Source organism: Tupaia chinensis, unplaced genomic scaffold (genome assembly GCF_000334495.1).
Source record: "Tupaia chinensis unplaced genomic scaffold, TupChi_1.0 Scaffold000294_5, whole genome shotgun sequence".
NCBI lineage: Eukaryota > Metazoa > Chordata > Mammalia > Scandentia > Tupaiidae > Tupaia > Tupaia belangeri.
In genome coordinates this window covers 2,774,020-2,800,353 of record NW_006159782.1, presented here as the reverse complement: position 1 = coordinate 2,800,353, position 26,334 = coordinate 2,774,020, and the positions used below count along the sequence as shown (strand labels likewise).

The 26,334-nt window shown below is 42.7% G+C and overlaps 1 protein-coding gene across 4 annotated transcripts in view; it reads left to right on the top strand.

The window, feature by feature from the left end:
- The window catches only part of TNRC6B (trinucleotide repeat containing adaptor 6B), a 223,687-nt gene that overhangs the window by 10,713 nt on the left and 186,640 nt on the right, over positions 1 to 26,334 (top strand). For all 4 annotated transcript variants that reach the window (XM_014588699.2, XM_006150751.3, XM_006150748.3 and 1 more), the window contains exons 2-3: positions 2,019 to 2,109; positions 24,437 to 24,504. In XM_014588699.2, coding sequence (XP_014444185.1) covers positions 2,065 to 2,109; positions 24,437 to 24,504 — 113 coding nt within the window. In that variant the 5' untranslated portion in view covers positions 2,019 to 2,064. The remainder of the gene's footprint in view (positions 1 to 2,018; positions 2,110 to 24,436; positions 24,505 to 26,334) is intronic.

Here is a 26,334-nt window from a genome sequence, read left to right as displayed (position 1 = left end):
GATCTCCTGGAGGAGAAGAAATTGCGGTGTGACCATCCCCCCTGGGGGGGTGATTTCTTGCTCTCTGTCTCTCTCTGTCTGTCTGGCGAACACACGCGCCCTATAGCAACAACCACTCCAAAAAAATAAATAAATAAGTAAATAAAGTTAAATAATTCTTTAAAAATAAGTAAATAAATCAATTTTTATTGTGTGTGTTTGTGATTTACAACATAATGTTATAAGAGACCTTTTTTAAAAATCCATTCATTTATTTTAATTTGACAGAGAGAGATGCACAGAGAGAAGAGAGGGAAAGTGAGAAAGGAAGCCACCGGGTCTGGTATTCGAACTGTGGTTGGCCATGTGGGGGAGTGTCCAGCGCTTTAACCACCACGCCACCTGCTGGCCCCCAAGAGACATTTTTTTAATTAATTATTTTATTTTCCATAGGGCACATACATTCACCAGAGAGAGACAGAGAGACAGAAGGAAAGTGAGAATTTATCCTCCAGGGGAATGGCCACGCCACAGCCCCCTCTCGCCGTTCTCTGCCTGGGACCCTGGACATACATATATATGCACCTGGCAGGACTTTCAAGCCACCAGGTCCAGACTTCAAACTGCAGTCAGCCACGTGGTAGTCCATTGTCTCAACCCTTATGCCACCTGCTAGGCCCTGAGCTCTTTTAAAAATTCCACATATAGTGAAATCATGCAGTATTTTTCTTTCTTTGTCTGGTTTATTTCGCTTAGCATAATTTTCTGCACTTCCATCCATATTATGACAAATGGCAGGATATCCTTTATTTGAAGCTGGATAATTTCACTATATCACATATACCACATTTTCTTACCCATTAGTCCATCTGTTTAGCATTTATATGCAGTAGCTATGAGCCTTCTAAAATACTTGACAAGTTTGTGAATATTCTTACTTGTATTGTGGTAGACATTTATTTTGTGTCAGTTTTAGTAATTATTCTTCAATAATTACATATTTAATTAATTAGTATGTTGCATATATTTTTAATAGTATCCTTGTGGCTTGTTTTAATTTCATAAAATATTAACAAACTTTTGCTTTGACTCCTTTTATCCTTAGAGGAAAGATTATTGCTTTTTATTGTCTTGTCTATACATACTATAATCTTCTATAAAAATAAATTAACTGATATTTGTTTTGTTAAGCATATATTTTCTTAAATTGGAAAAAGTGGAATAAACCATTAGCGTACACCTTCATTTCAGGTATAAAAAAAAAAAAATGAAAGAAGGGGACCAGCGGATGGCGTAGCAGTTAACAACACTGGACTCTCACATGGTTGAAACTCACACCAGGGCCGTGTGCATGCGTGCCCAAGATCCCAGGAGGAGAATGAAGGAGAAGGGACTGCTGTGTGGCTATCCCCCCTGGAGAGTGATTTTTCACTTTCCCTCTCACTGTCTGCCTATCTCAGGCCCTATGGCAGAAACTTCTCCAAAAAAAAGGAAGAAAGAATATTGAACATAAGACATAAGTTATAAACCCAGACATCTGGCCATTCCTGTAGCCGAACCTGTTGTGTAGGCAGTGTGGTCTGCTACAGCCTAACAGCTGCCCCTCCATTGCGAAGGCAGGCACCCTTTCCAGCCGGTCAGTGTGCTTACTGTAGGAATTGTTGAGGTTTTTCACTACTGCTTCGGTCAAAAGCCAAATAAAATAGAGAAGAATCTAGAGCTATTATTAATAATGTCCCAATGTTTTCAACCTTTGCTAAATCTCTTCCTCCCTCAAATGGGGAAGAAGCCCTCCCTCCCCTTCTTCCTCCTCCTTTCTTACTGAGATGCCTGTAAGTATACGTGTACACACACATGTATTCTCACACACACACACATATTGTCCTACACATATGCAGACACACACAGTTACCTCAGGACATTACTTCACGGTTACCAGAGTTTAAGACAAAATGTCATTCTAAATCTTTGGGAAAAAAAATGAATGTTTTGCCCTGAATACTTACACATATTTTTTTTTCTCTTCTCACCTCTTTTAGACAGTATTTGCGTGTTTCTGCAAAGTTTTGCACAGAGTTTGTTCCCATGCAAACCAATGAGGGAGAAGTATCGGAAGAAAGCAGTTCCAAGGTCAGTAACTTACTTACTGATATAAACAATTTGAGTAAAAATTAAACAGTAGAGGCAGTGGGTGTGAAAAGTCATGTCTTGTTTTAGGTGAACTTAGAAATTAGATTTAAATTAGAAGCTAATTAGGAATTAGGTGTTTTGTTAACGGTTTACGTTATTGTTATGCTTTATGACAAATTTAAATAAATTTTATTGACCTGCAAAGAACTTCATGGTTTAGTCTTAGAATACTAGTACTATGTCTTTTCAATTTTAATTTGAAAATTATATATATATACTATATTATATATGTATATATAGTTTTATATATGTGTATGTATATTTTTATGTGTGTATGTGTGTATATATGTATATGTGTATATATACACACATGTGTATGTGTATATATGTATATACATATATACACACATATGTGTATGTATGTATGTATATACATATATATACACACACATGTATTTCTACTTATATCTAGCCACTACATCCTGAATTCCCTTAGACCTTGCTCAGTCAGCCTTGTTCCATGGGACCCTTCATATCATCTTTACTTCCCTCTTTCTCCATTTGGAAATGGTTCTTCTGGGGCGCCTCATCATCTCCTGTAGGATTCCCAGCTATAGCATCAGCTGCTACCCTGGGTCTACTGGAAGGGCAGGGTTGTTTCTGTTTTTTTTCTTTTTGCTGCTACCACTGTTCCCACAGCTATCTGTGGGACTGAGTTCTTCACCAGAGTGTAAGTAGAGAGGTGTCAGCATGTCACTGAGAACCTCTAAAACATCGTGCTAAGTGGGAGAGGCCAAACACAAAAGGTCACATGTATTGTGTGCTTCCATTTATGTGATGTGTCCAGAATAGACATGTCCATAGAGAAAGAGTACAGATTGGTGGTTTCTGGGGATTGGTTGGGGGCAGAGGAGAATGGTTTCAATTTGGGATGTTGGAAAGTTTTGGAACGTGATAGAGATGGTTATACAGCATTATAAATATTCTAAATGCCACCTAATTGTTCACCTTAAAATGTCTAATTTTATGTTATATGAATTTTATGTCAATAAACTAGTAAAAGTTTTAAAAGGAAAAAAATGTCCCTGGGTTGCCATCACACCAGTCCTCACTGCCTGATGGGAGTTTTGAAGAAGCTGCATTCTTTTCTTCCCTGTTGCACATTCTGAGAAGCAATGCCTGTGCCCGAGGCTCTGGGTTCCTCATGCAAACAGCTCCTCCAGCTCCTGAGTTCTCCCCTACAGGGTTATGATCTAGTTGATGGGTTGGGAGGAGGGACACATGCCATCCTGTCCTCTTGGTTTTTCTTTGCCGTCTTACCAGAGCTCTTCCTCCTTTCTGTAGCTGAAGCAGAAGCCTACAGACTTTAATCAGACTCACCTGGACTGTGAATCTCACTTAGGGTTAGCGGAGCCTGTGAGTACACACATGCTCTAGGAACCTACTCCAAATGCGCATGGAGAGGCACACACCTAGGACACTCAGGGTATGCACCCCCCAGGATTGCTGAGGTACACACATCCTTCCCCAAGATCCTAATTTATTAATTTATAATGGAATATAAAATGAAGAAGACTGGATTCTTGGTTCCTCTGGCTAGTCCATTCTCTCTCCGGGAAGCTAAGTGATAATTGGAAGGTTGCTTGGTGAGCATGTAATTAGACTAATGCAGACTGTTTTATTGTGCCATAAACTCAGTTTCCATCTTCTTTTTGGAAAAAATGAAAAACTAGCTTACTTTTTCAATTACTGAAATAGTATATTAGTTCAGAATCAATTAGACCTAAAGATTAAAAGAACCTTCTTTTATATTCACAGGAAGTAGGTACTTCTGTTATTTATCAGAAATTAGATTATCACTTTAACTTCTCTGGTCTTATTTTAATTCAGGTTTTTATTTTTTTCTTCTTAGGGTTCTTTTTGCTTAAACATAGTTTAACAGAATGGGTGGAGGTGTAGCTGAAATAAGAATGACATTATGTGGACAATATATTTGGAATGATTTTATGTTAATGTAGGAATTTATCATAGTACTATGGTAACATAATTTGTGGATGTCTGTAAAAAGAAAACAGTCAGGAAAGGTAGCTGAGTTTTTTTGTGTGTATTTTTTTTTTTCGAGAGGTTTTTGCTATAGGGTGCGTGCGCTTGCCAGACAGAGAGAGACAGAGAGACAGAAAGTGAGAAATCACCCCCCAGGGGGGATGACCACACCACAATCCCTTCTCCTCCATTCTCCTCGCGGGCTCTTGGGCACGCACGCAAACACGCCCAGCGTGAGTTTTAAGCCACCGGGTCCGGGATGCGAACCACGGTCGACTATGTAGGAGTCCAGTGACATAGCCATTACGCTAACTGCTGGTCCCAGGAATGGTAGCTGGTTTTGAGGGAAAGTGGGGAAATTCGTAGGAAAAAAAAAACAATGATTTTGAGCTAAATTAATTTTTTTTCTCAAATAATTCTTTAAAAAAAATTTTTTTAGAGCTTTTTGCTATAGGGCATGTACACTCACCAGAGAGATGGAAAGATGGAAAATGAGAAATCACCCTGCAGAGAGTATGGCCGTGCTACAGTCCTTTCTCCTCTTTTCTCCGCTTGGGATTTTGTGCACGCATGCACACGTGTCTGGCATGTTTCATGCCACCGGGTCTGGAACTTCAACTGTAGTCAGCCACATGAGAGTCCAGTGCCTTAACCACTATGCCTCTTGCTGGCCCCAATAAATAATTCTTAAGCACATGTCACCAAGGGATACAACAATGAACCAAAAATTATGGTTCCTACTGTCAAGATGGTTATGTTTCAGTGGGAGACACACATAAACGAGTATTATAAAGATACTTATATATTTTACTTATTTTATTATTTTAGAGGCTTAACAGTGTCTCATCATGCTGTGATTCTTTTCCCCCATCCCTCCAGCCAGTCAGAATCTTGGGCACTCATGCCTGGCGTGTTCCGGGTCCACTCGTGATCCAAACCATGTGATTTCTAGCACTGTAGACCAGTACACTACCACTTGTGCCAAAGTGGCTGGGCCAACATATTAATTACAGATTATACTAGAGATACTAAGAAGGAAATAAAGTAAACCAATATAGCATAGGCATTTGAGAGGATAAGCCTATGCTAGTCAAGGAAGGTATCTCTGAGAAGGCTTCATATCAGCTAAAAGCTCAAGGGAGCCAGCTAAGTGGAGAGCTGGAAGGAAACGTTCTAGACAGAGGAAACAGCTGCAGAGACCCTCGACCTATTCTAAGGACTATCAAAAACCTGCGTGGCCAAGTGTGATGGTGGGTAAGGGAGGCAGAGACCTTACAAGGCCTTGAAGGCTATGGGTGCTAGTCCCATGATCTAATGGTTAAGGGAGACAGAGTCCACATGACAAACCTTGGTTTGAATCTTGGCCCTGGCCATGAATCATGGGAAGCATGCTGGGCACTCGTCCCTGTGTGCCCCACATCCCAACAGGCTAGAGAAATGGAGGAGAGATTGCAGTGTGCCCTTCCCCTTTTGGGGGGCATTTTGGGGCTTTTTTTTTCTTTCTTCTTTAGTCTGACTCTCTGGTTCTGCTCTGTCACTGGGAAGCACATGCACCCTCTGGCAATTAAAGAAGAGTGCACCATGGAAGACTTGCAATGACAAATGTAGATTTCCTACTAAGGGAGAGCGTTTGGAATTGCAGTTACAGAGAAGGTGCTAAGAATAGTTAATAAATGAACAAAAGGGTCAATATGTTTACAAAATACCCAGACAAGTGTTGTGTAGGTAGAAATCAGAAATGCTTAAGAATAGGTAGGGCTGGCAACAGAAATCTTGGAGAATGTAAATTTTGATGTTTATCTTGAAGAGAGATTCTCGGAAACTGTGCAGCATTTTCCTGGGCTTTTTTTTTTTTTTTTTTTGAGGCGTTTGTTTAAATTAGAGATGGACTAGGGATTATAAATTTTTCAAGAGTAGTTGGGAAATATAGACTTCGATCTCTTGAGTTTAGAAAGATTCTTTTTTCTGCTAGAAAGTTGGTCAGAGGTTGCTGTGAATAGATCATAGATAATTCTTGAATTAAGCACAAGTGTTCTTTCCATTTTTTCTTGCTTATTTTTAATGTCCTTTCCTCCCTCCCTCTTTCTCTTCCTCTAATTGATCAGCAAATATTTATTGAGCACCAGCCTTGTGTTCAGAACTATGCTAGATGCTGATACACAGAATTGCCCCATTGAACTATGATTTATTTTTTGTTTGCTTTAGTTCTTGGGGCTCCAAGCATTTTAAGTGATGGCAGGAAGAAGAAATGTTACATTTAGTTTAGAACTATTTTTTTCTGGGACCAGCAGATGGCGTAATGGTTATATTGCTGGACTCCTACATAGTTGACCACAGTTCGAGTCCCAAACCCAGCAGCTTAAAATTCACACACACATGGGTGCCCAAAATCCTGAAAGTGAAATGGAGGAGAAGGGATTGTGGTGTGGCCATCCCTTTAGGGGGTGATTTCTCACTTTCTGTCTCTCTGACTCTCTGGTGAGCACACATGCCTTATAGCAAAAATCTATAAATAAATAAATAGATAAATAGATAAATATTCCCCGCCCCCGAATGATCACTAAGATGCAATTTTCTATGACCTAACAGCTTTCTGAAAGTTCTGCTGTGTTTGTGAAAGTTTCATTGTAAATACTGGAGGAGCACAGTTTGACGGTTATTGCTCATGTAAATCTTCAGAAGGCCCTGAATATACCCTTGGGAAGCACTGTGACTATTTCTTCGCTTTTCCCCAAGTCCCACTTTAGGGCTTATTTCATTTCACTGTGTATGTGAGAGAGAAAATAGAATATAACTGACATAGTTCCCCATGAATCTGTCATACTGTTCCACACTTTCAGAGATTAAACTTAAAAATTATGTCTCTAAGAGGTCTTTGATAACATATTAAGAAATCTAAAGGTCAGGCTACGTACTTCATTGGTCTGTTCCCTCAGAGAGACTCACATGACCTAATTTATTTGGCAACTGTGTGCCTGCGTTATCATGTTGATCTGAAAACAGATACTATTTTATCTGTCATATGTGGCTTTGACTTGGTGAATGTAATGATCGTTTTTCTTAGAATCTGGTCTAGCTAATTGCACAATGGAACTGTACATTACTAGGGAGGTTTCAGCTCTGTTGAGGATTTGCTGACACATCTTGACCTCAGCTGGTTTTTATATTATCTTGTCTCATTTATTTTTTTTGAGAGAGAGTTTTGGTATAGGGAACATGTGCTCACCAGAGAGTCAGAGAGATAGAAAGTGAGAAATCACTCCCCAGAGGGGTAGCCATGCTTCAATCCCTTCTCCTCCATTCTTCTCTTGGGATTTTGAACACACATGCACACTTGCCTGACGTGAGTTTTTAGCCGCCAGGTCTGGTACTTGAACTGCAGTCGACTAAGTGGGAGTCCGGCAATGTAATCACTATACTGTCTGCTCGTCCCTCATTTATTCTTTTTATTGAGATATTATCAAAAGTGACATACTTTTAAAGTCATTTGGTTAATTATCTAATTCAACAACCACTTCCTGGGTACCTACCATTTATTGATGTCTTCGTATACAGGCATGCATGTAAATGTATGTAAGGCATGGTCCCTGCATGTTGGGAACTTTCAGTCTGGTTCAGGCAGGTTACCATACCAGGTGGGCTATGTTACTGGCATTGAATGAGTGTCTGGGTCAGAGCAATGAATTCCTTCTGGAAGGAAGCACCACAGTGGAGAGGGTAAGACTTGAACGGATTGTGTAGAAAGAGTAAAGGTTTTCTTTCTTTCTTTCTTTTTATTGGTTTGTTGGTGGGTAGGGATGAGAAGGGTATTATAAGCAGAGAGAACTGTGTGTGGCATGTATGTGGTAAGTGTGACAGGACATGATGAAAAGGTCTGAGCGTATTCTGGATATCTGGCTGTGTACTAAACCACAGCAAAGCGTAAATTTAGCACTACCCTCACAGGGGCCAGCAGATGGCATGGTGATTAAGGCATTGGATTCCCACATGGCTGACCTTGGTTTGAGTCCTGGACCCAGCAACTTGAAAATCTTGTCAGGCACATTTGTGTGCCTGCCCAAAATCCTGAGAAGAGGATGGAGGAGCAGGGATTGCAGTGTGGCCACCCCCTGGAGGTGGTTTCTCACTTTCCTTTTCTCTGTCTTTCCCTGTCTGTCTCTGTATCTCTTGGGCGAGCACACATGCCCTAAGGCAAAAACCTAAAAACAAAAAACTCATCGTAATCTTCAAGGCAGAATAATTACCGATACTTTATGTAGCTCCTCTACTTCAAGGGTGTGGAGCCAACTCTTCACTCCTTAAATGTGACTGCACACAGTGGAGAAATCTAGCAAATTGCCTCAGCAAGGTGAGCCAGGCCAGCTCGGCAGGATCAGTCCTGTTTATGGGTGGGCCCCGAGTGCAGTGATGAGATGGGACTTCACCTGTGTGGTCTTCTTCCCCAAAGTCCGTTACCCCAATCTAACTGTGAGAGGAGCATCAGATGAATCGCAGTGGATTTTGAGAACCAGTACTCCTCAAAACTGTCAAGGAAATCTGAGAAACTGTCACAGCCAAGCGGGCTTTAGGGAGATGTGACAGTTAAATGCATGATGGTACCCTCGACGGGATCCTGGAATGTTAGGGAAAACTTACGGAAATCTCAGTAAAGTGTGAACCTTAGTTGATAATAACGTGTCCATGTTGGTTTACTACTTGTGACAAAGACACTAAGATATTAATAAGAACAGGAGCTAGGTTGAGGATACATGGAAACTCTTTTGTGCAGTTTTTCTTTTTTTAAAAAAAAATCTGTTGTTGAGGACCAGTAGGTAGTATGGTTAAGCTGCTGGACATTTCCACATGGCCAACCACAGTTCGAGTCCTGGGCCTGGTAGCTTGCTTTCTCACTTTTTCTCTTTCTCTCTCTCTCTGGTCAAATTAAAATTAAAAAAAGAAAAGAATAAATAAAATGAAATAAATGATTTAAAAATGTGTTGTAAAAAATAAAGTATATATATATATATATATATATGTGTGTGTGTGTGTGTCTGTGTATGTATTTTTAAAAACAACATCAGGGCCAGCTGATGACATGATGGACAAGGCGATTGGATCCTACATGGCCAACTGCACAGGCGGAGTCCCAGGCCTGGCATCTTGGAAAACTTTCTGGGCACATGTGCATGTGTGCCCCAAATCCTGAGAGGACAATAGAGAAGGGGTTGTGATATAGTGAGGGATATAAAGAAAAAAAAAGACTCAGACATCATTTAATAAAGTTTCTTTGCTCTTTAAAGTTTAGGATATTTGTCTTCGACTGAATCTAATTTAGCAAATGATAACAAGATTTCCTAGATTTTGGTATTGTAAAAGTATCTTGAAAAAGAAATCATTCAGGGCAAGTGCTTTTCCCATTTGTTTACATAATTGGAGGGCAACATCATTTGGATTGGAGTCCAGGTCTGTCTGACTTCAAAGGCCATACTAAGTTCAGTACTCCCTCCATAAAAAGTTCCATGGCAGAGCAATCAACTACATTTAGTGTATCAAGAAACTTCTTAGAAAAGTCACCTGAGTATAAAAGACGCTTGCGAGGGGAGAGGGTGCTCAGTGCATGTTCAGAGTCACACAGTCCTCGAGAGAAGAGATAAGTGGGGCGCTGGGATGTGTGTGAGAAAGGAGGTTCAAAAGAGAACCGTGCAGGTGAGAGGGAAGGGTTTGAAGCCGAGGGGAGCACTGGTCCGACATGTGTTTTAGAAAGATCACTCTCGGAGCACTGTGCAGAAATGATTACCAACAGGTTTTAAGTGAGACAGGGAGGTCAGTTTTGAGTCTCCCCAAAAAGACTGAGGAATGCCTGAGATCAGGGAGTAGCGATGGGTCTAAAGAGGAGGGGACTGACAGGAGAAACGTCCAGGAAGAATGGGATGAGGGTCCTGGGAGACAAAATTTGGAAGAATGGGTTGAATAATAACATCTAATATAGGAAATAAATGACAGTATTGTGGTAGCAGTTGTTAGTGTTGTTATTACTGTTTTTGTTTTGTTTTTTTTGTTGTTGTTTTGTTTTGTTTTAGGTTTATACCATAGGGCATGTGTACCCACCAGAGGGAAACAAAGGGAGACAGAGACAGGGAAAGTGAGACACTCCCCCCGCCCCCGAGCCCCAAGGAGGATGGCCATGCTGCAGACCCTTTTCCTCCATTTTCCTCTTGGGATTTGGGTACATATGCACAGCTATTCAACATGATTTTTAAACTACCGGGTCAGAGACTCAAACCACAGTCTGCCGTGTGGGATCCAGCACTGTAACCACCATGCTACCTGCTGACCCAACTGTTTTGTAACTGGATGTGAAAGAGTAAGATTTAGAAATACTGAGGTACCTATAGGAACCGTAGGTGGAAATATTTCGTAGGTATTTTGGAGCTCAGTAGAAAGAGAGAGTACATCAAGGTGTATGTTAGGGAGTTCTCAGTTTACTGAGATAATAGATGGGACCTGGGAAATAAAAAAGGCCCAAGTATAGGACTGTTGGAACTGTTTTGAACTGTGTGTCAAAGAGCTGCCCCCTGGCCTAATGGTTGAGGGAACTGGGTCTCACATGCCCAACTGCAGTTTGAATCCTGGCCCTGGCAGCTTTAAAACTTGCATGTGTGTGTGCATATGTGCCCCAAATCCTAAAATAGATGGAAAGATGGAGGACAAGGGATTGGGGTGAACCATGACCCGTTGGGGGTGATTTCTCCCTCACCCTCTCTCTGTTTCTCTCTGGAAAGCACAAGCACCCTCTGACAATTAAAAAAAAAATACTTTGCGTGTTTTTCCTTTTTTTTTTTTTAAATAAAGCTATTTTAAGGTATATTTCACATGTCACGGAATTTACCCGTCTGAAGTATACAGCTCAGTTGTTTTAGTGTATTCACAGGGTTGTACCACCGTCACAACAGCCTAATTTAAGAGCATCTTTATCACTCCAAAAATAAACTCTCCATTCTTTTTCCCCCAGTTCCCGGCAGTCACTAATCTGTCTTTTTAAAGTTGCCTCTTCTGGACATTTCATAGAAGTAAAATCATATAGTATGGGTTCTTTGTGCATGAGACTTCTTTTAGTTGGCGTAATGTTGTCAGGGTTCATCCATATTGTACTATGTATCAGTCCTTCAGTCCTTTTTATAACTGAATCATACTCCCTTTTCCAGATAACAGATAAGGCACGATCACACTGCAGTCAGTCCCTTCCCCTTCCATTTCTCCATCCTGTCAGGATTTTGAACACACACACACACACACACACACACACACACACACATACACACACACAGGTGGCGTGGTCTTTAAGCCACCAGGGCTGGGATTTGAACTGTGACTGGCCATGTGGAACCCGGCTTCCTTTACTACTAGGCTATAGGGCCAGTCCTTGGTAGCTTTATTTATAGTGGCTCCAAACTGGAAATAACCCAACTGCCCATGAATAGATGAATAAACAAATTTTATTGGGTTATTGGAAAAGTCATGACACATTTTGCACAGAAAATACATCATGACTTTTCTGATGAACCAGTAGTATGTTTATACAATGGAATGTTACTAATTTTAAAATTGAACTCTCGATGGATATCACAGCATGGGTGACTCTCAGAAGCTATGCTGAGTGAAAAAAGACAGACAGAAAGGGTACATTTGGCCAAATTGCAAGTATCTAAAAATCATGAATGTACTAAGGCTCATCTATGGTGATAGTGGGGTGGTCAAAGGAAGGGGCATATGGCATTTTTCTGGGGAGATTGATATTTTCTGTCTCATATCTAAAATTCATTGAGTGCTGCACTTAAAGTTGGTGTTTTTTTCTGCTTTTAAATTATACAACCTAAAAGATTTTAGGAGCCTAGGGGTCAGCAGGTCACTTGGTAGTGAAGGTGCTGGATCCTACATGACCAACTCCACAGTTTGAATCCAGGATCTGGCAGCTTAAAAAACATGCAGGAGAAGGGGAGATGGCAGTGACATAGTGGTTAACGTGTTGGGCACTCCCACATGGCTGACCACAGTTCGATTCCTGAACCTGGTGGCTTGCTTTCTCACTTTCCCTCTCTCTGTGTCTCTCTCTGGCCAAAATTAAATAAGTAAATAAATGAATAAATAAAATTAAATAAATAATTTTAAAAAAAAAGTCGGATACATGGGTGTGCATACCCAAAGTCCTAAGAGGAGAATGGAAAAGAGATTGTGGTGTGGCCATAATCCCTGGGGAGTGTTGAGGGGTGCTATGTTAAATAGTTCTTAGATGTCAAGGAGAAAAAACAACCCAGAAAGGAAGCTTCATTTAGTAACAAAAAGTCATTGCACATTGAAAGTAGGAACATGAACAGGTGCTTGCATACCTGTGTCTATAGCAGCAGCATTCACAGTAGTCAAGGCAGAAGCAATCCACGTATCCGCTGAAGGGTGAGGGGATAGACAAAATGCACCACACACCCATGCTGAAACATGGTTCTGGGGGCTGAAATCCAAGATCAAGGCGCCAGCAGCTTCCGTCATCTGCTGAAGACTGCTCTCTGCTTTCAAAATGGTGCCTTCACGGTGTATCCTCCAGAGGGGAAGAACGGTTTGTCCTCACATGACAGGAGGCAGGAGGGCAAAAGAGGCTAACTACCGGGGACCAGCAGTTAGCGTAATGGCTATGTCGCTGGACTCCCACGTAGTTGACTGCGGTTCGAGTCACAGACCCGGTGGCTTAAACTCACGCTGGGTGTGTGTGTGTGCGTGCCCAAGATCCCAAGAGGAGAATGGAGGAGAAGGGATTGCGGCGTGACCATCCCCTCGGGGGGTGGGGGGGGTGGGTGGTGATTTCTCGCTTTCTCTCTGTCTGTCTGGTGAGCACACGTGCCCTATAGCAAAAACCTCTCCAAAAAAAGAAAAAGAAAAGAGGCTAACTACCTCTGTCAAGCCTTTTTAGAAAGGCACCTAATCCCACTCCTGAGATCAGGGCCCTGTGACTCAATCACTCCCAGAGGCCATAATTCCCAATACTGTTACATTGAGGGTTAAGTTTCAACATGAATTTTGGAAGGGACAAAAGCATTCAAACCGTAGCACACAACAATGTGAATTTACTTAATGCCACTGACTTGCACTTTCAAATGGTTAAGATGATAGTTTTTTTATATATGCCAGAGGGGTGTATTCGGCGGGGAGAGACAGCGAAGCAGAGAAAGAAACCACTCCTCCATGGAGCATGGTCTTGCTGCAATTCATTCTCCTACATTTTTCCCTCTTTCAGGGATTTTGGGCACGCATGTACATGCGCTCAGCATGATTATACAGCAGCTAGGTCTGGGATGTGAACCATGCACTCAGCCAAAATCTCTAAAGGGAGAGATGGTGGAAAAAGGATTGCAGCCTGATCATTTGCTATGGGAGGGAGTGTAGAGAGGAAGTGAGAACACATCCCCAAGGGGAATGAATGGTCGCAGTGCTGGCCCTTCTCCGTTTGTCCCTCCTTTGCCAATTTTGGGCATGCACATAAAGAAAAAGAAAAAATAGCCTTACTTAGTGGTTTACACTTTAGGGAAACTAAGTGTAAATAGAAGATACCTGAAGTTTCTAGAGCATAAACAGGTCACATTCAAAACTTTAGGATTTAGAATGATACTGAACTTTTGTATGGCAACTCTGGGAGCTAGAATACCATGGAACACCATCTTAAAAATTTTGGAGAGAAAAATGTTTACTGTCTTACTTCTGTATTCACTTAAGTATATGGATAAAAAAATCCTGTATGTCTGAGCCAGCAGATCGTGTGGTCGTTAAGGTGTTGAACCCCCACATGGCCAATTGCTGTTCGAGTCCCAGACCTGGCGGCTTGAAAATCACACTGGGCTCATGTGCATGAATCCCCAAAATCCCTAGAGGAGAATAGGGGAGAAGAGATTGCTGTGTGCTTACCCCCCCACCACCACCACTGCCCCCACTGCCAGAGACTTCTCACTTTCCCTCCCTCTGATGAGTGCACCCTCCCTAAGGCAAAAACCTAATAAATAAATAAACAAATAGTCCTATGTGTCAGTTATGTGTAGATAAACAACATTTTAATCATTTAAGATCTCAAAAAATTCATCTTCCACATAGCTTTCATCAGGAAGTAAGTGGAATATAAGCTCCACCTAAATCAGGGAAAAAGCATAGGACACAAAGGGTCTGGAAGATAGATCCGCCGTCATAGAGAGAAGAGGGAGCTCCGGAGAAGGGGGGAGGAGATGGCCCTGGCGAGATGTCAGCGATCTCACAGCCTGGAAGTACACAGTCTCAACTGGAACAGGGCAAACCCCTGAGGAATGTCTCCAAGACCAGAATGAAACTAGTAGATTACCTGAAGTGTTTGAACTGATTACGAGGAGATTTACAGCTCTGTTGGAGAGTTTGAAAATGAATTAGTGAAAAATACATAATAAATACTAAGCCAAAAAAAAAAAAAAAAAAAGAAATCCAGAAAGAAGAGGAGGAAGTAGTAATTGCCAGTTGCAGGGAAAACGGAAAGTTATACAATAAAGGAAATTTAATTATGCCATCCATATGATTCATCTGTGTACATGATTTACCTAGTAACAGCACTATTAGCCTGAATATTGATTTGAACAGAAGTAGGGACTTACAGTAGAAGGATGAGTCAAGGGAGGGATGTGTTACGGGGCAGGACAGAGGTGGAGAGTGCTGTTTTTGTTTATGAGCCTGTTGTGTTTGACTTTAAAAATCAAGTGTTTGAGGAGATTTCAAAAAGATCATGCAAAATGGAATTAAAGTATAAGCCAAATTAAAGTTTATTTTGTTGCAAAAAAAGTTGAAACCCATACATAGTTTTTTCATCATAATATACATTTTTCGGGACCAGCAGATCGCGTAATGGTTACGACACTGGACTTCCACGTAGTCGACCACGGTTCGAGTCCCAGCCTTGGTGACTTAAGATCATTCCAGGTGCACCTCTCAAAATCCTGAGAGTTGAATGGAGGAGAAGGGAATGCAGTGTGGCCATCTTGCCTGGGGAATGATTTCTCTCTTTCTCTCTGTCTGTCTCAGTCTCTTTGGTGTGCACACACACCCTATAGCAAAACTCTCTTAAAAAAAGAAAGTAGTGGGATATAGTTTATTCTCAAGAATTTGGGTAGTAAAAGGAAAGATAGGGACCAGCAGTTAGTGCAATGACTATGTCGCTGGACTCCCACGTCGACCGCGGTTCGAGTCCCAGATGAGGTGGCTTAAACTCATGCCGGGCGCGTGTGCGTGCGTGCCCAAGATCCCGAGAGGAGAATGGAGGAGAGGGGATTGCGGCGTGGTCATCCCCCCGGGGGATGATTTCTCGCTTTCTGTCTCTCTGTCTCTCTCTGTCTGTCTGGCGAGCACACGCGCCCTATAGCAAAAATTCCCCCCAAAAAAATAAAAAATAAAAGGAAGGATATTTGGTAAGTAGCACAAAATAATTTTTCAGAGTAGGAGAGATTACAAAATATGTGCAGATCGAGGGACTGGACTTTTTGGAAAGGGAAGAAGAATAAGTGCAAGAGAAAGACTTTCCATATAGAGTCCCAGAGGAAGCAGGGTAGTGAGAATACAAGTGCTGAGGCCCATGGTTGCAGTGGGAATATGCTGCTTAAGAGAATCCCCGTCCCGTGTAGGAATGTCAGTTTTAATTCCCAGCCTGGTCAGCCTGACACCCACTGGGCACATGTGCAAATGTCTAAGATCCAGTTGGCTAGAGGACTGGAGGAAAGGGGTCACAGCATGACCAGACCCTGTGGAGGGTGCTCCCCTCCCACCCCCTCACTTGCACATGCATGCACATCTATTATTAATTAGAACAAAAAGTACAAGTAAGTGATGAGGTTACCTTTGCAGAGCAGTAGAAAGGGGGAAATATGGCTGAAATGCAGGTTTGTTATATAGTCATGCAAAGAATGAAAGAGGGGCCTAGTTTGAAGTAGCATTTCAGGATTGTCTTGGGCTCTTAGACATTGTCATCTTCTGAGTGATAGACTGGGGCAGGTGCCTAGTGATGGATTTGGCATCTTTCAAGTAGACTGAAAGAGTACTAAATAAATGGGTGAGGGTTGTGGTTGGGTAGGTTAGACATTCATTCGGTCTTTTAGCCTGGTACTTCCCACCCCCTTTAATTTAGTTGCCGAGAGAGAAAGCAGCCCCTAGTAGGGTGTGGTCATGCCTCATTTTTCTCCATCCTGTTGGGATTTAGGGCATGCACACATACGCCTGCCTGGAGTGTGCCTCAAGCTGCCAGGGTCAGAATTCAAACTGTGTTAGCCAAGTGGGATCTGGCTCTCTAGGCATAGTGCCTAACCGCTGCACTATGGGCCTGGCCCAGGCTTAGCCCAGGCCCAGGCCCAGGCCCAGGTCTAAACCCAGTGCTTTTATAGTTCATAGAAATCATCTGGAACCTGTATTGAATGAATCAGTGAATGAATGGACAATCAGGAGGAACACGTTCCAGTGCTGGGATGGCAAACAAAGATTACATTTCTATTCCAGGCCCACCACCAGTGAGCTAAGGGTCACAGCTACAGAGAGAGGTTGCAAGGTAGATGTGGAGGAGCATTTAGGAGGGCCAAAGGAGGAAGTGCTAGATGGCAGAAGATACTTCCTAGAAAAAGTAACTTTAAAACCAGTCTCGGGACCAGCAGTTAGCGTAATGGCTATGTCGCTGGACTCCCACATAGTTGACTGAGGTTTGAGTCCCGGACCCGGTGGCTTAAACTCACGCCAGGCGCATGTGCGTGCGTGCCGAAGATCCTGAGAGGAGAATGGAGGAGAAGGGGTTGCGGCGTGACCATCCCCCCGGGGGATGATTTCTCGCTTTCTGTCTCTCTGTCTCTCTCTGTCTGTCTGGCGAGCGCACACGCCCTATAGCAAAAACCTTTCAAAAAAAAAAAAAAAAAACAACAGTCTTGGAAGGCTGACTAGAAGACAGGATGAAGGTGGGCCTTCTAGGCGAGGAACTGAAACAGGAGGCCTGAATACAAGTTAATTGGGATGCATTTGTAAAGGCCTGTCCTAAAAGCAAGCAAGGCGGTAAACAAATCTAGAGTATTGAGAACAATTATAGGGCCGCCTGCAGGGAAGGTCTGTGTGGACTCTGAGAAGAGAAGAACCTGCAGCTAGCAGTTACATAAGGACTTCTTACAGGTTCAAGTGGAAGGAGGGAGTGAGAGACAGGGTCAAAGTCTGATGTCAGAATTCCTGGGCCTGAGTATGGAACAGTATAAGTTGGTGGTGAGACCCAGAGCTTGGGACCTGGCACCTCCTACTAAGGTGGGAAGGAGATGGGCCGCCTGCCTAGGATAGGCTGAGTGAAGTGCCATTTCTGTGTTGTGTCATTGCATTCTGACTATTTTGTAATTCCAGTTTTTGTCTGACTTTCCCACTAACCCATAATTTTTATCTTTTATTATTATTATTACCTATTATTATTTATACATTTTAATTGTTATATATCATTTAAATTGTAAAGAGGTTTTACCCAACATGACATACGCCACACAGCAGGTACATTGAGAATACTATAAATGACATCATCAACAGGCAACAAACCATGTCCCCACAACCCATAGATTTTTGAGAGCAGAGATTGTCTTCACCAGAGGCTGTCTCCACAACACTTACCATGCAATAAGAGTTCAGTAAGTATCTGCCAGGCCCAGCCTCAGGGGCACAGATGGTAGCACGCTGATCTGCGTACCAGAAGTCCGTGACCAGCAGTGGCATCAGAGCCTAAGCTGGAGCACACCAGGGGTGTGTGAGCCCAATATCCCGGTGGGCTGGAGGACGGGGAGACAGTAATGGTGCACGAGAAGACCCCATTGAGCATGCCTCTCTCATCTTATCCCTCCCCCAAGAAATAGAAACAAACAAACTCATAAATAACCTGTTGAATCAGCAAGTGGCAGTAGGAGAAAGGTGAGGACAGGGTGTAAGTTTTGTGAAGATAAATATTGAAATTCTTGAAATTGAGTCAAGGGAAAGGAGGGGTCAGAACACCAAATTAAGTCAAAATGTGTAAGAAATTTGTGGAAAAGAGAAATAAGTGGGACCAGCAGGTGGCATGGTGGTTAAGGCGCTGAACATTCCCACATGGCCAATCATGGTTTGAGTCCCAGACCTGGTGGTTGGCTTTTTCTCTCACTTTCCCTCGCTCTCTGTGGTCAAATTAAGAAGAAAAAAAAAATTAGTGAATAAACACAATTAAATAATTATTTTTAGAAAAAGAAAAGAGATAAGAATGTGGAGAGATTGGAAGTGAACTTAAGGAAAATAGAAGTAGTACTAAGAAGGGATTTTTCCAGCCCGTTCTTAGTGCCTTCTAAGTAGAGGGAGAGTGGGAGGAGGTATGAAGCCTGGAGGAGACAGCGTCTTCGGGAAAGAATCTGAATTGGCACTTAAAGCAGGGTGTAGGAGTTTGAAGTGTATGAGGGGGTCCTCAAAAAGTTCATAAAAAATGCATATTATGAAAAAAACCTTTGCATTTAAAAGATATTTAGCACAAAAATAAACTTGTACTTACTTATTTATACTTTTTACAATAGTTATTTTTTAGAGTTTTTTGCCTTAGGGTGCATGCACTCGCTGGAGAAAGAGTGACAGAGACAGTGAGAGGGAAAGTGAGAAATCACCCTCCCTCTGGGTAAATAGCCGAGCCACATCCTTTTTCTTCCATTATTTTTGGATCTTTGGCATGCGTGCACATGTGCCTGGAGTGAGTTTCAAGCTGCCAGGTTCGGGACTCGGACTGTGGTCAGCCATGTGGGAGTCCAGCGACATAACTACTATGCCATCTGCTGGCCCACTTTATTATTTTTTTTGAAGAATTATTGTTTTGGGGACCAGCAGATGGCATAATGCTTATGTCACTGAGCTCCCAAGTAGTCAACCACACTTCAGTTCTCAGACCTGGTGGCTTAAAATTCATGCCAGGCGCATGTGCGTGTGTGCCCAAAATCCCGAGAGGAGAATGGAGAAGAAGGGATTGTGTGTGGTGTGGCCATACCCCCAGGGGGTGATTTCTCACTTTTTGTCTCTAAGTCTCTGTCTCTCCAGTGAAAGCATGTGTCCTATATCAAAAATCTCTCTTAAAAAAAAATTAGGGGGTTACCAGCAGGTGGTGTGATGGTTAAGGCACTGGACAAACCCACATGGTTGACCACAGTTCAAGTCCTGGACCTGGTGGCTTGCTTTCTCACTTTCTCTCTGTCTCTCTAGTCAACTTGAAATAAATGAATGAATAAATAAAAATAAATAAATAATTAAAAAAAGAAGTAGGGACCAGCAGATGTCGTAAGGTTACATTGCTGGACTCCCATGTAGTTGACCTCAGTTGAGTCTCAGACCTGGTGGCTTAAAACTCATGATGGGGGGGACCAGAAGTTGACGTAATGGCTATGTGGCTGGACTCCCATGGAGTTGACTGTGGTTTGAGTCCCGGACCCGGTGGCTTAAACTCATACCGGGCGTGTGTGTGTGCGAGCCCAAGATCCCTAGAGGAGAATGAAGGCATTGCGGCATGGCCATCCCACTGGGGGGGTGGTGGTGATTTCTCACTTTCTGTCTCTCTGTCTGTCTCTGTCTTTCTGGTGAGCGCATGCACCCTATAGCAAAAACCTCTCCAAAAAGCAAAAACAAAACAAAACAAAACTCACACTGGGCCTTAAAACTCATGCTGTGTGCATGTGCATGTGAGCCCAAGATCAAGAGAGGAGAATGGAGGGAGAGGGATTGTGTCATCACCATTCTCCCTGGAGGGTGATTTTTCACTTTCTATCTTTCTGGTGAGCACATGTGCCCTATAGCAAAAAGTCTCTCTCTTAAGAAAAAAAAAAAGTAGGGCCCAGCAGATGGCATAATGGTTACATATTGGACTCCGTGTAGTCAACCATGCTTCAAGTCTCAAACCCAGTCACTTAAAACTCAGGCCAAGTGCATGTGCGTTTGTGCCCCAAATCCCGAGAGGTGACTGGAGTAGAAGGGACTGCTGTGTGGCCATCCCCTCTGGAGGGGTGATTTCTCACTTTCTGGCTCTCTCTCCTTCTGGTGAGTGCATGCACATGCACCCTATAGCAAATCTCTCTCTCTCAAAAGAAAAAAAAATAGTGTTAGTATTTTGTCTTTATTTTCGAGGGTTTTTGTTTTGTTTTGTTTTTGCCTTAAGGCACATGCACTTGCCAAAGAGCGAGACAGAGACAGTGTGAAAGAAAGTGAGAAGTCATCCCCCAAGGGGCATGGCCATGCTGCAGTCTCTTCTCCGTTTTCCTCCCAGGATCTTGGGCACACATGCACATGTACCCGGTGTGAGTTTCAAGCCACCGGATCTGGAATCTGAAACACAGTTAGCCATGTGGGAGTCTGGTGACATAACTGCTACACCATCTGCTAGCCACTAAAGAATTATTTTTATTCAACTTCATTCATCATTATTATTTTTTAATTTGACCGGAGAGAGGGAAAGTGAGGTAGCAACCTGCCAAATCCAGGACTCAAACCATGGTTGGCTGTATGGTAACCCAATGCCTTAGCCACCATGCCCCCTGCTGCCCTCTAAACTTGTACTTTAATTTCATTTTCAGTTTGAAGCCCCCTTGTATGTGGGTTGGTGGTGGGAGTGGGGAGTAAAACTAGGGTGTCTTGGGAAGAGTGGGCATTATATGTAAAGGCACAGAGGCATGAAGGGTATAGTGTATGAACCACCAGGATTTAGATTAGGTGAGTGAGAGGCCAACCCTTGGCATGGATTTAAGGCAGCTCCATTCCACATGGCCAACCATGCAGTCCGAGTCCTTGACCTGGTGGCTTGAAAAACACACCAGGCTTGTGTGTTTGTGCCCAAAATCCCAAGAGGAGAATGAAGTAGAAGGGAATATAGTGTAGCCATCCTTCCCACCCCCCACCAACTCCTTGTCTCTCTGTGGCACTGTATACACATGTAGCAAGTTAAAAGCAAACAAGAAAGAAGAAATGAGTGGGGCACAGGGACAGATAGAGGTGACCAAAGCAAAGGAGTTGAAATTGTGTCTCTCAGGATTGGTGACTTAGTGCCATTGAAGAGTTTTGAGCAGGAAAGTGATGCAATCAAATTTGCATTTTGCAAAGGCGACTCGATGGTAAGTGGTCTGGAGGATGGATTGAAACACTGTAGGACCCAGAAGCTCAAGACCAGGGAGGGAAGGCTTTTGTAATAATGGGATTTGGAGGAGCTGGTGGTCAAAGGGGACCCCCAAGGGATCATATGTGTGCAGATGTGAGAGCAGTTGAAGAGGAAGAAGCAGAACTTGGTGAGCAGTTGGATGAGGGCTAAGGAAGGAAGGCAGAGGATCTTGTGTGATTGCAGTTTCCTGTCTGAATGAAGTCGTAGTGAATGGTGTGATTAGTCACAAAAGCATACGTTTTCCTTTCCTTTTATAGAACTTGTTGTGAGGTACATGTGCTCACTGGAGAGAGATCGAGAGAAAAAGAGAGAGAAAGAGAGAAGGCACTCCCTTCCCCTGCCCCCCCCCAGGGACGGCCACGCTGCAATTCCTTCTCCATTCTCCTCTCAGGATTCTAGACACACATATGCACACATACAAACTCACACACAGATGCCTAGTCCATTCACCAAGCAGCCAGTTCTGGGACTCAAAGCACGTAGTCAGTCATGTGGGATCCAGCCACTTTAACCACCATGCCAGCAGCTTTCCGCCAAAACATAATATTGAGCAAGAGAAACAAGAATACATTTACAGTATGAGTCATTAATGTAAAATTCAAGAGGGCCAGTAGATGGCGTAGTGGTTGAGGGGTGGAGCCGTAGTTCTTTTTTTTTTTTTCTTTTGGAGAGTTTTTTTTTTTGCCATAGGGCGCATGCGCTGGCCAGATAGACAGAGAGAGAAAGAAAGACAGAAAGTGAGAAATCACCCCCCAGGGGGGATGGCCACACCGCAATCTCTTCTCCTCCATTCTCTTCTCGGGATCCTGGGCACTCATGCACACGTGCCCGGTGTGAGTTTTAAGCCACCGGGTCCGAGACTCGAACCGGGGGCGACTACAGGGGAGTCCAGCGGCATAGCCATTACGCTAACTGCTGGTCCCTGGAGCTGTAGTTCTTTTGTCCTCATGTGGTTTAGTAGTCTTTTGGCTTTATTACTATAGCTTATTTATCTGTTTAACTGTTGAGAGATGTTTCTGGTGTGTGTGTGTGTGTGTGTGTGTGTGTGTGTGTGTGTGTTTAGTGTATTTCAGATAGTCATATTGTGTTGCAGTGCCCCTGCCTCAGCCTCCTGAGTAGACAGGATCACAGGCATGTATCACTGTGCCCAACTTTTGTTACTGTTATTTCTCCCTATTAAAAAAAATACTTAAATTGGCCAGCAGGGTAGTAAGGTAGCTGGATCTCACATGGCAGACTGCTTAGTTCAAGTCCCAGACCTGGCGACTTGAAAAACACAGAGGGCAAGTGTGTGTTGTGTGCCCAAAATCCCAAGAGGAAAGTAGAGAAGGGATTGTGGTATGACCATCCGCTGGGGATCAGGGGTGTGATTTCTCACTTTCCCTTTATTTCTTTCTGGTGAGTTCATGTGCCCTATAGCAAAAAAACTTCTTCTTTTTTTTTTTTTTTTGAGAGGTTTTTGTGACAGGGCACGTGCGCTCGCCAGAGAGAGACAGAGAGACAGAAAGTGAGAAATCAACCCCCGGGGGGATGGCCACACCACAATCCCTTCTCCTCCATTCTCCTCTCGGGATCTTGGGCACTCACGCACATGTGCCTGGCATGAGTATAAGCCACTGGGTCTGGGACTTGAACCAGGGTCGACTACATGGGAGTTCAGCAACATAGCCATGACACTAACTGCTGCCTCCCCCCCCTTTTTTTGAGAGAGGTTTTCGCTTAGGGCGCATGCGCTTGCCAGAAATAGAGAGAGACAGAAAGCGAGAAATCACCCCTGGGGGAATGGCCACACTGCAATCCTTTCTCCTCCATTCTCCTCTTGGGATCTTGGGCACACATGCACATGTGCCTGACGTGAGTTTAAGCCACCGGGTCTGGAGCTCGAACCTCGGTCGATTACATGGGAATCCAACAACATAGCCATTACTGCTGGTCCCAAGCAAAAACACTTTTATATTGATTTTTGAATATGTGCAAAGGTTTCTTTAGAGTATATATCTAGAAATGAAATTACTGGTTTGTGTGGCACATACATGAATTCAAGTGTACTAAGTAATGGCAAACTGTTTTTCAAAGTGGTTGTGCCAATACCAATCTACCCTCCTGCTAGGAGTTGCCATTGCTCTGTAACCTTGCCAATACTTGATACTGCCTGACTTTTTAATTTTAGTCAACCTAGTAGTTGTGAAGTGGTATTTCTTCGTGATTTTAATTTGCATTTTTGTTTTTGACATGAGATTGAACACCTTTTTCTTTTTAGAGGGAGTGTTTTGCTATAGGCCACATGCACTCACCTGAGAGGCAGAAAGAAATCTCTCTCTCTCTCTCTCACACACACACATACACACACACACCGGGGGTGGTGGCCACACCGCAATCCCTTCTCCTTCATTCTCCCCTCAGGATTTTGGGCACACCTGGACATGTGCCCAACATGAGTTAAGTTTTTTAAAGAGTCATTTGTTTTATTGTATTTTTTTATTTTGAAAAAAAATCGCTATAGAGTATATGTGCTCACTAGAGAGAGAGGGAAAGTGAGAAAGCAAGCCACCAGGTCCAGGACTCGAACCATGGTCAGCCACGTGGGAATCCAGCACTCCAACCACTATGCCACCTACTGGCCCTGCCAGTATGAGTTTTAAGCTGCTGAATCTGGGACTTGAACCACAGTCAACTACATGAGAGTCCATTATGCTGTCTGCTGGTTCTGAGATTGAACGTCTTTTCAGATGTTTATGGTCCATGTATTTATGTGTTCTTGTCAGTGAAATTCCTACTCAGTTATTTTGCAGATTTTTCTACTAACTTGTCTTTTCCTCCCTGATTCACAGCCGTTCTTTTATATTCTGGGTGCTAATCCTTTCTCATAGCTATATGGGTTGCATATCAACATACTTTCTTTTTCATCCTGCAAATCTTGTCACCCAAGGAGAAATGCCTCATGCAAACCTGGAGATGGAAAAATAATTGGCCTAGGCTTCTGTTCTGGGCACCAAGTGAAATGGCCCCATGGTTCTGCCCATGGCAAGTCCTGGCCCCTGGGAACGAGTTGCTTCTTAGTTACTGACTGCTGCTGACCTGTGGTGCTTGCCTTTGCAGGTGGAACAGGAGGATTTTGTAATGGAAGGGCATGGCAAAACTCCACCTCCTGGTGAAGAAAGCAAACAGTGAGTCACAGTTTATTTAAAAAGGGTCCAATTACAGATTGTCTGTCGGAAGCACTTTGGTTAGACATGCTGAGAGCACGTTTGCTGGGGATGTGTACATTGGAGACATTGTGGAACTTACCAGCTTTGGTGGCTGTGAAGGCATTACTTCTATTTATAGACCAACTAACTGGAGGGACAAGAACGTTGGCTTTGTCGCTTTTCAAACTTGGCTAATCAAAATTTATGTTATGCTTTAGCAAAAGCTTTAAGGCTGAGTATGTTCCAAATTGAACTAATTCAGTTTGGTTGATTTCCAAAGAAAGTCTAACATGGTACATCCTTTTCTTAGCAATGTCTTTATGAACCAAACTAAATTAATAGACTGTTTCCCCACATTCTAAGAGTGAGTTTATTTGAGTAGTATTTTCTGAAATTCTATTTCATTTGGTTATTCATTTGGTTACTTTTGATCTGATTTAAATAACAGGTTGTTTCCCTAAAGGATCAGGAATTACAAACAATATAGCCAACATGTAAATAATTCAGGGTTTGTCCCCTAACTTCTTTTTTTAAAAGAATTATTTTATTTAACTTTTAAATTTAGACCGGAGAGGGACAAAGTGGGAGACAGAGAGAGGGGGAAAGTGAGAAAGCAAGCCACCAAAGCCAGGACTTGAACTGTGACCAGCCATGTGGGAGTCGAGTGCCCTTAACCACCATGCCACCTGCTGGCCCCTTTTCCTCTAACTTCTTAAGGGGTAATTGGCTTTGGACTTGGAATTGTGAGTCTGCTAGGGTAGCTTCTTTATGGGAGTGAGTAGATTTTTTCCTCCCTCTGTCACAGAATTTGAAATATTATATTGCAGAGCAGACTGTTTTTTCATGTGCCCTTTTAAAGGAAAAACAGTTAAGACTTTTTAAAGTACTGACATAACTACTATTATTTTATTCAAACAGTAGCATCCTAGATTGAATGGGATGGAGAATTAAAGAATTTACCAGGAATCTGTACAAACTCCTCTTCCATTTTATCCCTTAGAAAATAGTTCAGTTTTAGTCCATCTTAAGAAAATTGTGTCTCTACAACCCTAAGGAATGAATTTATGCATAACAGACCATGTTGCCAGGAGGCTGGATTCATTAAAGGAGAATGGCTTGTCGTGTATTTGTTGTGAATGGAAACCAGGATATTTTTACAGCTGGTTTAATTTGCTAACTAGGCAGTTTCTAAAATAGCTTACAATATAAGTCCTAACTTTGCTGTATTCTGTCAAATGCACTGATACTGTGCATGAGCTGACGGAGTCAATTCATCTTCAGTGAATTAGAATGCCAGACATGTAGTCCCATGGAATGACAGGAGTTACACTGCAGGTGTTTTTCTTCCTGTCCCCTCACCCACTCCTCCACCCCCTGTACTATAGTCTAAGTCTAAGATTCTGTAATGTAAAAATCATACCGCCATTTTATCAAGGGTTTTCTGCACTTAGGGTACTTGCTTAGATGTTTATAATTCTGCATTTCCATTGTTTACAGCATACTGTCTCTGTTTTATTCTGAGATCAGGCTACATAAGTTGCCCTGGGGTAATAATGCAGCTTGAGTTAAAATGTAGGATTTGAACCCAGGTCCTACTAACTTGAAGTCCTCTTGTAATCTCTCTCAAATCCTTTGATATCCTTGGAAGTTGTGTTCCTGAAAAGTACTGTGCCTTACAAAACTGCAGTTGTCAAGAGCATAGTTTCACAAATGAGGAGTTGAGGGGAACAATGGAAATGGCATTAAGCCCATTTTAAAAACAGGGACGAAAGTTCTGTTCTCCAGAGGGTATCCATTTCCCAAGCAAAC